This window comes from Plutella xylostella, chromosome 7 (genome assembly GCF_932276165.1).
Source record: "Plutella xylostella chromosome 7, ilPluXylo3.1, whole genome shotgun sequence".
Lineage (NCBI taxonomy): Eukaryota > Metazoa > Arthropoda > Insecta > Lepidoptera > Plutellidae > Plutella > Plutella xylostella.
The window spans coordinates 7,841,551-7,857,182 of NC_063987.1; the positions used below are offsets into that span (position 1 = coordinate 7,841,551).

The 15,632-nt window shown below is 37.6% G+C and overlaps 1 protein-coding gene and 2 long non-coding RNA genes across 3 annotated transcripts; 2 read left to right on the forward strand and 1 right to left on the reverse strand.

The window, feature by feature from the left end:
* Positions 1–140: 140 nt before the first annotated feature.
* LOC125488808 lies at positions 141–980 on the forward strand. The gene has a single exon (XM_048622295.1). It carries the CDS (start codon positions 141–143, stop codon positions 978–980), a length of 840 nt encoding a protein of 279 aa, XP_048478252.1.
* Positions 981–5,822: 4,842 nt separating this feature from the next.
* Positions 5,823–6,972, forward strand: LOC125488786. The gene is made up of 2 exons (XR_007266504.1): positions 5,823–6,495; positions 6,628–6,972. It is a non-coding gene; the product is annotated as an uncharacterized LOC125488786 (long non-coding RNA).
* Positions 6,177–9,460, reverse strand: LOC125488788. Its single transcript, XR_007266506.1, has 3 exons — positions 9,307–9,460; positions 8,609–8,768; positions 6,177–7,686 (listed from the first exon to the last, which is right to left on the reverse strand). It is a non-coding gene; the product is annotated as an uncharacterized LOC125488788 (long non-coding RNA).
* Between the last annotated feature and the right edge of the window lie 6,172 nt (positions 9,461–15,632).

Here is a 15,632-nt window from a genome sequence, read left to right on the forward strand (position 1 = left end):
TGTTACGATGCCTATACACAGGTTCCTCATGCAGAGTTCTGCACTGTGGCGAGCTCACTGAACCTATACATGTTACCGCGGGCGTCAAACAAGGCTGTTTACTATCACCCCTCCTCTTTATAACGGTTCTAGACGACGTAATGCGTAGAGCCACATGCGAATCGCAGAGAGGTCTGCCATGGACACAGGAACAGCAATTAGAGGACATCGACTTTGCAGACGATCTTTGTCTGCTGTCGACTAAACGCCAACACCTGCAGTCCAAAATTGACGACCTCGCCAGAGAAGCAGAAAAGGATGGACTACGCATAAACTGCTCCAAAACTAAAGAGATGCGTCTCAACACGTCGGATGATTGCGCCGTGCATGTAAACGGGGAGGCCGTGGAGAGAGTGAACAAATTCACGTACCTCGGCAGCGTCGTGGACCCTCACGGCGGAACCGAGGCCGACATCGACGCCCGCATCAACAAGGCCCGGTCAGCCTTTGCGCAACTCAAGCCCGTCTGGGACTCCTCCGTCATCGCTCGCCGCACTAAAGTTCGGATTTTCGAGTCAAACGTCAAGTCAGTACTCTTATATGGTTGCGAAACGTGGTTCGTAAGAGATGACCTAACAAGAAGGCTACAAGTATTTGTCAACAAATGCCTTAGACAGATACTAAAGGTATTCTGGCCACGAACCATCTCGAATACGGAGTTATGGAGACTGACCAACCAGAGGAGAATTGACTCGGAAATCCGGCTTAAGAAGTGGAGCTGGATTGGCCATACGCTGCGGAGATCCGAAGACCATCCACCCAAAATCGCCCTGACAAAGTGGGCTGCATCTGGCAAGCGAAAGAGGGGACGGCCAAAAACCACGTGGCGTCGCACTGTCGTGCAGGAGGCAGCCGCCCTCGGCATGAGCTGGCACGAAGTCGAAGGCATGGCACAGGACCGGTCAGAGTGGAAATCTACACTTCGAGCCCTATGTCCCTGATTAGGGATCCCAGGACCTGATGATGATGATGAACATGTTAAATCTTATTCTAAAATATTAATTGTTTTTGTGATTAATTTCATTGAGATAAATAAGCATAAATACTTTAATATAATTTTCTAAGTAAGTAATTGATTACGGATGTTCCGCAAAAATGGCGGCAACTCTCAGAGTGAAGAATGGGTTGTAAAAAACGTGTAATGGCGGTTTTATGGAGCGAATAAAAAATCACAATTGGTATTAAAATTAGTTTTATCTTGTATATCCATTGATACACGAAGTCGAAGGCGTGGCACAGGACCGGTCAGAGTGGAAATCTACACTTCGAGCCTTATGTCCCTGATCAGGGATCCCAGGACCTGATGATGATGATGATATCCCCTGGTGTCCAACAATAAGGAAGTCTGATAAGGGCTGCATTTATTGTTAGACATTTCACTTAGGTACTGAATGTTATGTTTTAAATGTGGTGCATGGTTGCAGCGAAGAACTTCCTCTGCATATACATATTCATTAATTCATTTTCTCTCTCTAAAACAGACTTCTTATATAATTCTTGTGCGGTTTTGGCTAGCCACTCTATCTCCTCCATTTTTAATCTGTGGAGTTACTCTTCTCCTGAGCTCTTGGATAATTTTCTCGCCTCAGGCCAAAATCCTCAGTAATCACCCGAGCTCTTGAAAGAAAGAAAGAAAAGACATTTATTCAGAGCTACACGAATACACCACTTACACAGAAAAAAACAATTTACATAATATACCCTAATAACACAAACACAGATAGTACACAAAACAAAAAAAAAAACAAAAATAAACATATAGAAAAAGAAATATACAAAAAATACAAAAGAAACAAAAAAACCTATTCTTACATTTCTTCCTGTAACAAGTTTGTTTACAAATATTATTTATCTTGCAGTGACATAGAATTATAACTGCCAATGAACCTATAATAGGCTTTCGAGGTGGAAAAAATGATTTCGATATACGACCATCTCTATCAACATTATGGCACGATTTCAATGGATTAATTGTTTCCCACTGCTGGCCTCTTATGTTTTATACTCCCTGTATCAAAACACATTATGAAATATAATAGAAATAGGTATATTAATTCAAAAACTTTTGCAAAGCTCGCATTCGTCGGGGGGATAATGCTCATATCTTAGTGCTGTACAGTGTACAGCCACTGCACCAACACAAAACAGTGTCTATGAAAATAAGTATCTAAAATACGCTTAATACTAACAAAATATAACATTAATATTTAGTCATTTCTCCGTTCGCATCAATAACTGCGTCGCACCTTCTTCGCATCGACCTTACCAGATTTTCACACAGGGCCGATCCACGAAATGACTCCCAAACCTCGTTAACATGAGAGACCAGTGCTGCTGTGGTCCTCTCTCTTCTGTTGTCCCATTCCTGGATCATGATACCCCACAGATTTTCTATGGGGATCAAGCCCGGTGAACGAGCCGGCCAAGGTATAGCCCGCAAGCCTGGCTGCTGCGTGATCTAGTTACGGACTATGCGAGATGTGAGTATACACGCAGAGAAATATCTGGCTACCTAAACGAGAAAAATCGCTACTGTAACTAGAACTTCTGTTTGCAAACGTGACAGTTATTATTTTACAAAAAAAAAAAAAAAACACGCACTCACGCCTTGTACTAATGTACTCCCTTGCGGGGTAGGCAGAGGTGCATTGCTGCACCCACTTTTCGCCAGAGTGTTATGTTAGTCCCAATGTAATAGGGGGCGGGCCTATTGCCATTTAACGGGCACATCCAAGACCCGAGAACAAATATCTGTGTTTAAACAAATATCTGCCCCAGCCGGGAATCGAACCCGGGACCATCAGCTCAATGACTAACCACTACGCCATTCGGCCGTCTTATTATTTTACCTGTCGGTTTATTAATGGCAACTAGATGTTTAGTGTAACCGACCAAACAATTTAATACTAACTACAAGGTAACTTACGCGCCTGTTACAATACCAATGTAATTGTAACCATACGTCAAGTAAAGATTACTAATTCGATTGTAAGGACTACTATGCAATGTGATAACCATAAACACTTTTTTCTTTGGGTTTACTAAATACTTTGCTGTATCTACTAATGAATTTGTGTAATATAACGACTCGAACTTTAATGATTACTGTTCGTATTGCAACGCTAGCTGTATGTTTTTTGTAACAAGTACAATACACATTGTAATGCCAGCATCCTAGGTATTGTTTCAGCTACTATTTCGTATGCAGTAGTAGTTTCGATTGGGCTTTCTTCATCATGTTTGGAAGATCTTTTCTATTTATCCTAACCGTGCCAACTGCGAAAATTTTTCGCTCGTATAAAGCATCCATGAGGTTGCAACTTGTGAAAAAGTTATCAAACGCTATCAACGTATTTTCGGGGAGTTCCCTTGACAACTTCATCACGACATTGAATCCAAGACCTTCATCTTCAGTATTGTCACCTTTACCTGAGTAAATATCGAACTTATAAAGATATCCACTAGTTGCATCGCAACGGGCCCAAACTTTGAAGCCTCGTTTTATTGTTTTTTTTGGCATGTATTGTTTCAGGCTGGACCTTCCTTTAAATTTTACCATACATTCGTCTATAGATTGCTTGCTTGAATTTTCTGTCTCCTCTTGAAATATTGTATTTAGTTCGGATATCATAGGTCTCAATTTATACATTTTATCGTATTCTGCACTGTCTCTTTGGGGTTCATGTTCGTTGTTGTTTATGTGTAAATTTTCTGTAATTTTTTAAAATCTACAGGCATTATCTGTGAAATTTCCGGATTATTGTAAAATGTGTCATTTGACCAGTAAAGTTCCATGTCAGGCAATGGATTCAGACCCATCATGATCAATATTCCAAGGTAAGCTTTGATTTCCTCTTCTGATACGAGTGTGAAATTATGACTTTTTTTTGGATTGCATACCTATTAGTTTGCTCCACTAGAAGTTGAACTAAATAATCCGTAAAGAATCGTTCAAATACCTGTATTGGTGTCGTTTTGTGATTGTATTTATGTTTTGGTTTTATTGGATTGATGAATTCTGGAATATCATGTACCTCTGTTTCTATTTTTCTCTCTCTAGGTTGTCTTGTTTTTGTCAAATTGACAGTGTCGTTTTCTCTTGAAGATTCTTCTAATATTCGAGTTTCTGTTTCTAGATCTGTAATTGCCTGCGTAGGATGACTGGAGGACTCATTGTTGATCTCATCTAAGCATTCCTGTATTTCAATCTCTCTTGCGGTCGGTATCATTTCAAAATCAGTATCAGGATCTGCATTTGAGTCATTTGTCTCAACGGGAAAGGTGGAACGTTGCAGTAAGACTGATTCTTTCCTTGGAGTAGGTGATTTCGTCTTGTCATCATTTACTGCCTGCGCTTCCTTCATAGTCAAATCAGTATCAGGATCTGCATTTGAGTCATTTGTCTCAACGGGAAAGGTGGAACGTTGCAGTAAGACTGATTCTTTCCTTGGAGTAGGTGATTTCGTCTTGTCATCATTTACTGCCTGCGCTTCCTTCATAGTATAGTCAGACGCGGAACCATCCGTGCCTAAAATAGTTGCTAGAGCATCCTCCTAATATTGTTCTAGATCTTCAATCGTTTGCTGAAGTGTATCAGTAGTACCAAATAGTTCTTCAAGACGCTTTTCAATAACAGCATCTTGATCTTGACGTCCATCAAGCAAAGGGGCTGTTATATATTATGCATCATCGTCAGAGACTATATCCGACAAATCTGACAGATTTTCTAGCACTTCTTCTATATCTCTGTGCGTTTTCATTACACTTCTTCTCTTACTCATGATTGACAATCCTAATAGGAAAAGAAAAAATTAAGGTTAAGAAAAAAACGTGCGACAGAGAAAGAAAAGGGGAAACTTGCATGTGCCGTTAAAACGAATAAATAAAAGAAATAAACAGGTGAGATGAATAATAAATGCAAGAGCTTGCCACCAAAAAAAATGTTCTGAAAACCATCCGCAAAAACATAGAACAAAATAAATTCAAACGAAGTCGGGTGCAATAGCTAGTAAGCCATAAAAAAATCATGACCTTATCGGGCAAGGGGAAATAATTTCCCACCACGATGTTTTATTTTTAAAGTAAAATATAATATTAGGTCCTTACATATGAAATTGGCGTTTTGTCGTACTGGCCACTTTGATCTCAAATATTACCTTTATGGTTAGGAATTCCAAATTCAAATTCACACAGCTATTTACTCATGCATTTGTGTTTCAAACCCCCTAATTCATTTGTTTTTTCTTCTTTTGTTTTTTTCTTTGTGTTACTCTGTTTACAAAATGGAAAACTTGAAATATCGCGTTATTTACGAGTATGAGTTCCACCGTGGCACCAGTGCTGCAGAAACGGCTCGAAGGATTAATGATGTGTATGGTGACGGTGTCGCAAAAGAAAACACAGTGCGTTTTTGGTTCCAACGTTTTCGTTCTGGAAATTTCGACCTGCAGAACAAGCCTCGTGGACAGCCGGAGACCAAAGTTGATAATGAAGAATTGAAGGCTATTGTGGAAGCGGATCCATCGCAAACCACGTCCGTGTTAGCTGCAGGCTCCGGTGTTAGTGATAAAACTATTCTAATCCACTTGAAGCGAATTGGGAAGGTGAAAAAGCTTGAAAGGTGGGTACCTCATGAATTGAGTGAATTAAGGGTTAAATTTAAAACTAACACAAAAATAATAAAAAACTTTTTGTTGTGTTCGAAACACACTTTTTAACTTTTTTAAAACACTTCACTTCACTTAAACGGTCGGCTCTGCTACGGCCGTTTGCACTTGTTTCTTTAACCAGCAGCCTTACTCCCAGCGATTAATAGTCGCTATCCAAAAAAGCCAATTAAAACTCAGTTGAAAAATTTAGGCCGATTAAGTTGGTACCACCACCTCGGTTTTGACTGAGCCGCGGACCAGGGACAACGTAGAAAATATATCAAGAAACGACTAGTGATTATTTTTGAAACGGTAGCCGAAGTAAGCCGATATCAGGCCGATGTTGCGTTCCGTATTTCAATAGAGGTGAAAGAAAGAGATGTCGCTCTATAAAATTGTATAAGATCTTGTGTTTTTTCTCGCTCTGACAAGGAAAAAATTGGTGTGCGTTCGAAGTACTAGCGAAGCTTGAAATAAGAAATCCGGTAATCATCAGTCCATATTATGTTTTTATTTTTTCAATGTTAGTAAAATATTAATTAAAATACTTATTAAACACTAGGTTAAAGTCATCACTCATGCCATTTTTTACTTATTATTCACAAAAACTTAACTTTGTAAACGTTAAAATATGAAATTAGGGGCTTTTGAACGCATTCAAACTAAAAATGAAAATACTCTGTGAACCTGTGAAAACACTCCCTCCACTTCATTCATACAACATACAATAACAATGATAAAACAAAATTACAAATGGAATTTCCTTATTTAAATAGATATTTGTGCACTAAATACATAATAATATGACGTAAGTATAGTATTCTGATGGAGTGGTTAAGTTGCAGACTCAGATCGACTCGATTTATAAAATAGACCGATAAAATATTACGATAATTTGTTACAAAGTTATAGATATTAAACTATCAATCATTGTTTACAGAAAGAAGAAGAAGACGTTGCGTGTCACCGTATAGCCAAGGAAATATCTTGTGAAAGTTTTAACTCAAGGCGGAAATTTATTGAAAAAATACTCAACATAACCTACAATTACAGTGAAATACTGAAAATATCTTGTACCGTGATAATATTTCTGAATAATAAGTGCAAACCCATACTCTAAGATCGTGCTTTCAACCACATACTTAATACAATTCCATAATCATATCGAAATCCAAAAGTTCGTAAGTCGTAAGTGATCATAGTTTAGGTGTGTACTTATTAGACTCATGCATTGTAAACTCTATAAACGATTACTCGTAATGTATTAATCATATTAAAAGTTGAATGCGGCTGTTTTATTTTTTATTCTTTATGTTTAAAGCAGTTCTAAGAAAAAGCAGTAATAACTAGTAATAAGAGTTGTAACATTATGCATGGACCAAGTGTCTGCTTATGTAAAAACACAATGTTATCATGTAAGTAAACCCTGCTTTAAACATAAAAAATGTGTCTACCTAATCTTCATAAAGCAGATAATGCTAACACCCTGATTACACCACCAAGTAGAGTGGCCCGAGACAGTGTCCTCCGCTGAGCACTGTTAAATTGTGATCTACGGAATGGTTTAAGATCAGCCAAGAGTACTGTCTTGCCACTCTACTCAGTAGGTGATTACAAGGGTATTACATTGCAACAGGTAAAAGTAAGTATACAGGGCCTCAAGTCTGCTAAGGAATGAGGAGGATATGGTAGGTATCCATATATTAAAAGTACAACTTACAATGTTACTTATACAATTTCTTCCATGTTGCAATGTTATCATTGCCGGACTCTTAAGAAGGAATAGTTCCTATCAAGCCTTTATAAATCAATAGTATCATGAATGACCTCTTAGTCAAGTGCAACATCAACATTTAAATAATGAAATGAAACATGGTTTTTGCTGTATTTTGTGTTTATTAAGTATCATATATTAAATCACATCACAATTATTATCAGTGTTCAGAAATATCAAGCATAAGCTTCTCTTCTATTAGCTAAAAAACTGCTTTCTGATTATCTGAAATAAGATAGAAATATAGATTAATAGTAATTCTATAGGTTAGGATATAATAATAATATGTTGTACAGTCAGCCAAAGAGATATGTATGCCACCCCAACGCAAGCCCTTAGATATTATGACAATTGATAGGTAATATTTATGTAACATGAAAAATAAGGATAACTAATATTAAGGTAAGTAATACTTAAGTTAGTAAGTATTGATAAAATATTATTATTCCACCCATGAGGATTAAATTTTTGTTGCTGTGGTGGCATAAATATCTATTGCTGACTGTACTATCAAGGTATTGATACAACTTTATTTAGTAGATTTTCTATTCTATTCTATTCTGAGAGGTGGCGAAGCTCCTGTATGTGGCTCTCTTGAGTGGAACCTTTGTACATATCCCCTTAATTTTAGCTCAGCCAGCCTAGCTCTTGAGTAAAATGGAGCAGCAAGCCTGGGTGTTCCAATAGCTGAGATAGTCGTCCGTTCTGTTGGTCCAAGAATAGATAGTCTTGTTTCTGTAGTAGGTGGAGATTGAGCCAGCATAGGTATATTTTTTTAACTACAAAAGATACCCACCGCAGCACTACAGTTTAATCCTAAGGTACTTAGAAAACAAATGAATCAAATAATATTTTATAGATTTACCCCCTTATTCATAGAGAAGTTACAGAACGTTTTAACTAATAAACTGTTTTGTCCCTCACCGACAAAGAACAATTTGTTCTTTGACAGAGAGGGACAAAACAGTATATTAGTTAAAACGTATTGTAACTTTTCTATGAATAAGGGGGATAGAATCTAGATAAGCAAGCTAAGTAAATTATTTTTCATACTGTCAGTGCATCATAAAATTAAAGTGTTTGTGCTAGGGTAGTATTTCATATCTTTTTTGCTACAAATAAATTGAAATCAGCTTAAGTGACTTACTCAGTAGCAGAATGATATGCCAATTTAGTTTCTTATGTAGGTATTAACTTCATAAGATCTTAATACAACTTGTTGTTAAGTAGGTACTTCACATAGGCACTTGAATATTTAGTCTTGGTTATAAATTCCAGTCTGGAGCCAGTTGCAACGCAGTAAAAACCTACGAATACCAAAATTCTGGTTAGTAGATATCATGGGGTTTAGGTTACAGACATTATGATAGTATAGGAAGGTTTATCTTATTATTATTATTAGTAGGTATATATTGTTAGCCACTGGACTTAGCTGGAGCGAGACCAGACATAGGTGGTTTAAACATAGATAGGTGGCAGATTTTATGACACCTCTGGGGTGCCATAGGACTACAACAATGGTAAAAGAAGGTTTGTCTTTGTTTTGAAGGATATTTCCTTTAAGGCTTCTTCTTCATGCCTTAAGAACATGAGAGTTAAGGCGGTCATCCACTGGCGAGGCGACGGTATAGATTGTTGGCTTGTCGAATCTCGTTGGTGATCCATTAGCGAACCAAACAGTCTACTCTCATCATTGGCAAAGTCGTGGCGTGCTTTTTGTAACATCGTTGGAGGTTTTTTAGACCGCGGACTTAGAGGTTATTGGAGGTTTTGCTCGCGAATGGATCACCGCCTTTAGTTGAAGAAACTTTTACATGTACCTCTATTATGTTCGTGGATACTCACCTTATTTGTTACGCTCAAATCAGCTAGTTTCATGAAGCTAAAGTCTTCAATCAAATTGTCCGTCAACTCCTTTAAATATGCTTTAAATATCCAGGGAGACTGGTTTGCAATCCTCACGTATCCTCAGTTACTACTTTCACATCACTTTGTAGGTGTAATTACATGCTCTTTTTCTTACAAAAATAGGAAAAATTAACCATTGTAATGGCTTTGCGTTGCAAGAATAGGAACTTTTTTCAAAGAGGCGTTGAGTCGCAACTTTGACATATAATCTACTCTGTATGATGAGCTCATGATGAGCTCGTGGTGCGAATTTCTAGCTTAGTAACGCTATAATTTTCACTGAACGGTTTGCGTGACGTCATAACACAATGAGCCGCAAAAATGTGCGGTGGGAGTGCGAAATCAGCGATCTTGTTGAAATCGATTCAGCCACTCATCGCTGGGAGTAAGGCTGCAGTTCTTCACGCAACTACGACATCCTCTTAACACGAAGTATATTAACAATACAGTTGCTAATATTATAAAAGCTAAAAGTATATAGCCAAATTGATCTAACTTGCTCTGGGTTGCTTGATGTTGAGTGACCATTGCGGTAGCAACCGCTACGTTTTCAGTGTCAGCTTGTTTGCTTTGACTCCAACCCATGTTTTAAAATATAAAGTACCAAAAGTAGGTATTAACTACAGCAATCGGAAATTGAATGATTAATAATTTGGCTATCTACCTTTTTTAAACTAAAATATATGTCTATTCATTAAAATCTAGAAATCATTAAGAAATATTTTGGGCCAACATTTGCTGCCTATGCATAACTAACATACCTAATTGTATTACAAAATGTAAAGTGTTAACCTACATTAATTACATACTACACACAATATAACTGCTTACAATACAAGTCCGGTTACAAAGAAAAATGAACCTTTGGTCTCACGGTTCGACCACTTCTAGTGATGTATTGCTTAGTTGACGTCTTCTGAGAAGTGTTTTCGTTAACCTTTTCTGATTCGTAGTATTAGTTGTACTGGTTAATATTACCGGGTCTAATAACGTGGGAGTATAATTATAATCAGTTCCTTCGTTTAATGTGTAAGCTGGCTTCAATCGACAGATTGAAATACGAGCTTGCCTATTCGGGAATTGAATTAAATAATGCTTGGGACTCCTATCTAGGACTTCAAAAGGTCCTTGATACGGCGGTCTTAATGATTTACGTACCGTGTCATCTCTAACAAATACAAATTGACAATCCTTCAAATGCGGATGAACGAAAATAGTTCTATTATTTCTACTGTCCGTTGGTACCGGCCTGAAACTGCTGATAGTTTCACTAATCTTTAAGCGGTCTTATACCTTCTATGCTGATCTCATGTCCTAGAAACTCAATTTTATCTTTACCAAAACAACATTTCTTTATATTAATAGTTAATCCAAATTTATTTAGCCTTTCGAATACTAAACGTAAATGCTGTCTATGCTGCTCTTCATTTTCGCTGACGACCAAAATATCATCCAAATAATTGAAAAGAAAATCTAGGCCGAATAAAACAGTTGTACTAAGGAATCTTTGAAAGGTTTGAGCGGCATTACGTAGGCCGACGGTCATCCTGGGAAATTCAAACAGTCCGAACGGTGTAATAATAGCAGTCTTCTTAATATCCTCAGGAGAGACTGCAATACAGTGGTATGCTCTATTTATATCTTTAAGGGATATTATTGTCTGATAAATAACACAGGTAAAAGTTAAGTCACTGTATATTGTCAATTAACAGTTAACACTATTGAAATTAGGTTGGCAGGCACCCGGGACGCGACCGGTAAACGACTGGCTAACCTCCTGCTAAGTCACCGCGTGTTCGACATAAAACGCTGACGCTACACTAGCCCCCCTTTAATATTTTTGGAAAATAACAACCCAAAAAAAATAACAAGAATAATAAATGTCCAAGAAAATAATTGACCACATTGAGTTGGACTATACCTTCGCTAAGTTACTTATCATAACATAACAGTTGACGTCTCTAATTACAATCAGCAAATTCCTAGCTAGGTGGTGCGCCTGCCAATTGATACATTGTATGCTTATGATAAAACTTATGTTCATTACTCTATAACTAACATGAAATTATTTTAACACGAGAAACTGGTTAAAGTAAGTAAGTACATTATTTATCTTATCGGGTTTAGACCTCCGGTATAGAAACAAAAAAAAATAATATAAAAAAAAATACACATATATTTTTCGGAAATTCCAAAAACAAAAGTTATAATTATGATAACACTCTACGCCGTGAACACAACTTTACGCGGCGTTGTTGCTTGAGCGGCACCCACGGGTTGGGCTTGGCCCGCGTGTGCTTGCATCTGTTTTCCAATCCAATTCTTGGTTCTCGCATTACAACTTTGATACCCAAAATATAAGATCCCCAATAACACTATAGTTAGAGCAACACACGACACAATAGTTAGTTGTTCAACTTGGATCTCGACATTGCCTTCGGCACTTGCACTCGCATTTTGTGCGATAATAATTTCTTTACTTTGAGACTTCCCCATATTGATACTAATTGCGCTGCTTTACAAAAGTTTATGTGATCACATTTAATAAAAACAGTTTATATTATTGATCATTTGACCTACTAATTGCATTGTGCAATAACTAAATACAGCATACCTACATCATAATGTACATAATTAGCATGTATGTCTCTACGGACGTGCTTATTTTGCGAATCTAACTGGTTTTTTTACAATTCTGCCTGAACGTGATACTTTGACCGGCTGGTCTTGCTTCTTAATAATAGGCCTTAATGCTAGGGTTCTATTATCTAATACCGAAGGATCGCTAATAACATCATCCTTTGTTGACAAAGTCTCACTTTGCGTGGGCGGCAATAGTGGTACTTGGCTCGATATCTCCGGGTCAAGTAAATACGCAGGCTTAAGTCGGTCAATGGAAACGGTGTGAGGTTTATTTCCAATTTTTAAAACATAGTACTTACCTCTCCGCTCTAGTACAGAGTATGGGCCGTTGTACGGTCTCTGCAAAGGGGCGCGGACTGCATCGTTTCTAACGAATACCTTTTTACAAGTTGCTAGATCCGGGTGCACGAACGTTGATCGCGTGTCCCTGAACGGTGCTGCTGTGACTTGAGCCTGCAGCTCCTTATTCCATCGCGCAACTGTCGCACGTACTCTTCATCTTCTTTCGGCCCTTGTTTTGAATCAAAAAACTCACCCGGTAATACTAGAGTATGCCCAAACGTTAACTCCGCCGCACTCACTCCGGTGTCGTTTCTAGGGGCGGCGCGCAGACCTAACAAAACTGTGGGAAGTTCTTCCAACCAAGAGGTTCCTGCTAGCCTTGCCATCAATGCAGCCTTCAGCGACCTATGCTATCTCTCTATCGCGTCGTTGCACTGAGGGTGGTAAGCTGTAGTACGGCTCTTTTTAATACCTAGGAACACCATGAGCTCCGCGAAGAGGCGGCTCTCGAACTGTTTTCCCTGGTCACTTGTCAGACTTAGAGCGCAAAACAAAATTATATATGAGAACAGTCGTTCCCACAAAATTTACTTTATACCCGACGGCCGACAGTTGGTTTCTAATGCAGGGTTTCCAGCCCCTATGGTTGTAATCGAATTAATCTTATATTTAATTATTAGTTCCGGGAGGCAAAATTTTTCACTTTAAAAAAATATCTGATCTGACGACCAGACATTATGTTAACACTCCAGAGTAGTAATATTATTAAAGACTACAATGTCCACAGTACACAGACGAGATCAAAATTGAACTATAACGATAGCACAGTGACCGCTAAATATCTAATAAGCTCTGAAGTTGACGCGGCGCGCGTTGCGCAGATGTACAGTGGGACTAATAAATATGTATGTACAAAAGTTAAGTACCTACTTAGTTAGGTTTATTGTTTCAACTATGTTAAGTTTTACTCATTTTACTTATTGTATAAATTATGAAAGATTTGAATCATATTATGCATTTATTTATTTTAAAAGATTTATATAAAATTACAATGGTTTCACACCTTCCACAAAATCTGTTAAAGATTTACTTGTGCTTAGCATTTCCATATCGTCTGTGTCAGCGTCTCCACTTGACTCTGAATCGGCTTCTGATTGATCGTTACTGCTGTCTTCCTCACTGTCGCTGACATGAATTATATTTTTTTCTGTTAGCGAATCTATGACGACGTCACTTTTCTTGTACTCTTCTATTTTTTTTAACTTTCGTACAATAAGCTTCACCATTCTGGCTCGTTCATCATGTCAGCTTTTTCATTCACCAACTCCATAACCTTGTTTGTATTCCAGTCAACGTTTTTTTTCTCTCTCTTAGAATGCGGTCGATATTATATTTTTTATGTGGTGCCTTGTGTAAGGAAATCAATTTATATAATTGAGGGTTTAGCATTGCTGATTCAAAGGATATGCCTTTTTCGCAAAGCCACGACTGCATTACTGCCTTTCGAGAACCAGAAGTCTTGCCAAGAAGAAGCCAGGGCCTTGATCTTCTTATTTATTGTGGTACGACGCTTTTATGAAAAAGGAAGTAGTAAAAGATAAGAAAGAATATTAAGGGTACGAGAATAGTTGCAATTCTGTAGTTTGGATGAGTTTAATTTATTACACCACAACTTACCAACATCGTTTTTTGCTATTGTTAAGATGGTTATTGCTATTGTTAAGACCAAATTGCGGCTCCGAGAAGAGATGGATGTATCACTAAATAAAGAGGTGACAGTAGGATTATAATAAATTTAACGTCTGTTAAAAAACAAGGCAGCATTAGTGACTACAAACTACAAAATACAACATACATTTAATTACCCTTCAAAAACAAAAAAATCTACGTTTCTAACTCTTAAACGTTATGCGTATGGTATAAAGTTTTTTAAATGGAAACTAATAGCTGGTTATGATGGGTTTAACAATGGGTATCTTTTTCAGAACATAAAAATACAGAAATGTATTATAAAAAATTATTATGTGACAAAGTTATTTATTATAATCTAATAAACTTAAATCTAGTTAACTAATAAACTTAAATCTTAAGCATAAAATTTACAAAATGTCCATTTCGTTGTTGCAGGCACATTGCAGCACGAATTAAAATTTGATTCGTAGCTCTTTCAATTTTTTCTGGTACATTTTTTATTTCCTGTGCGACCATCATGATCCTCGCTAGTAGTTCCGCCTCGGTGTGGATAGGCGCTGCGTACACTTTTTGCTTCATTTCCCCACAAAAAATAATCCAGGGGCGTCATGTCTGGGGAAAGCGCAGGCCATCCCACTGGTCCAAGACGACCTATCCATCGATTCGGATACACTTGATTCAAATAATACCTCACGATCAAAGCGTAAAGCGCCGGGCACCCGTCCATCTGCAGCATCATTTCTCGTCGTCTGGCTATTGGTAGTTTTTCCAGCAGTAGCGGCAACTCATTTCTCAACAATTCCAAGAATCGCTCGGAATTTAAACCCCGCGGCGGAATTACCGGACTGATTAATTGATGGCCAATGAGAGCGGTCCAGACATTTATCGAAAATTTTACCTGGTAGTTGGTCGATCTTTGGAGTCCATCGATGTAAATTTCTGCAGTTTGTTATGCCTTCTCTGGTAAACTGGGCTTCGTCCATCCATAAAACTGTTTTAGGAAAATTGGGATCCTGTCTTGTTTTCCTTTGATCCCTCACGAAGACCTAACGACCTCAGGTCTGCTGAATGTCGCCTATCTAAAACTGGAAAATCAATACATGTAATGGGTCCCCAGATTTTTAACAAACTTCCTGATAATATAAAAGAAATCAGGAGAGTTACTAGCTTCCTCAGTAGCGTGAAGAATCACCTATTAAAAAACGCGTACTACTCTGTGCAAGAAATCTTAGACTCATAAGTGATGTAGGTATATAATATGTTGTATTAAATATAAGATAGGTATATACTTACTTTTATAACTTAAAAACATATTCTAATTAACATACCTATTATTAGTGTGTCTACTAACAATGTGTATGACGATGTATTCATTTAAACATAATTATTTGAAATTATTAATAGGATAATATTGTGATAATTAATTTAATTTAATGCTCATTCTAATGACCTGTAATGCTTATTTATCAATAAATGAATATGAATATGAATCCATGCAGACATAACGCACCTTGGTCGCAAACAACGCAATCAACGTCTTCATGAAGGTTTTGCACTCTTTGATAGTGGTAGGGATGCAAGCCTTCTTTGTGAAGAATACGCCACACTGACTTTTGCGAAATTCCATAGCGTATAGCCAAACGTCA

Bases quoted from the DNA above. Each gene is read 5' to 3' on its own strand.
- LOC125488808 (XM_048622295.1), top strand. From the start codon at position 141: ATGCGTAGAGCCACATGCGAATCGCAGAGAGGTCTGCCATGGACACAG.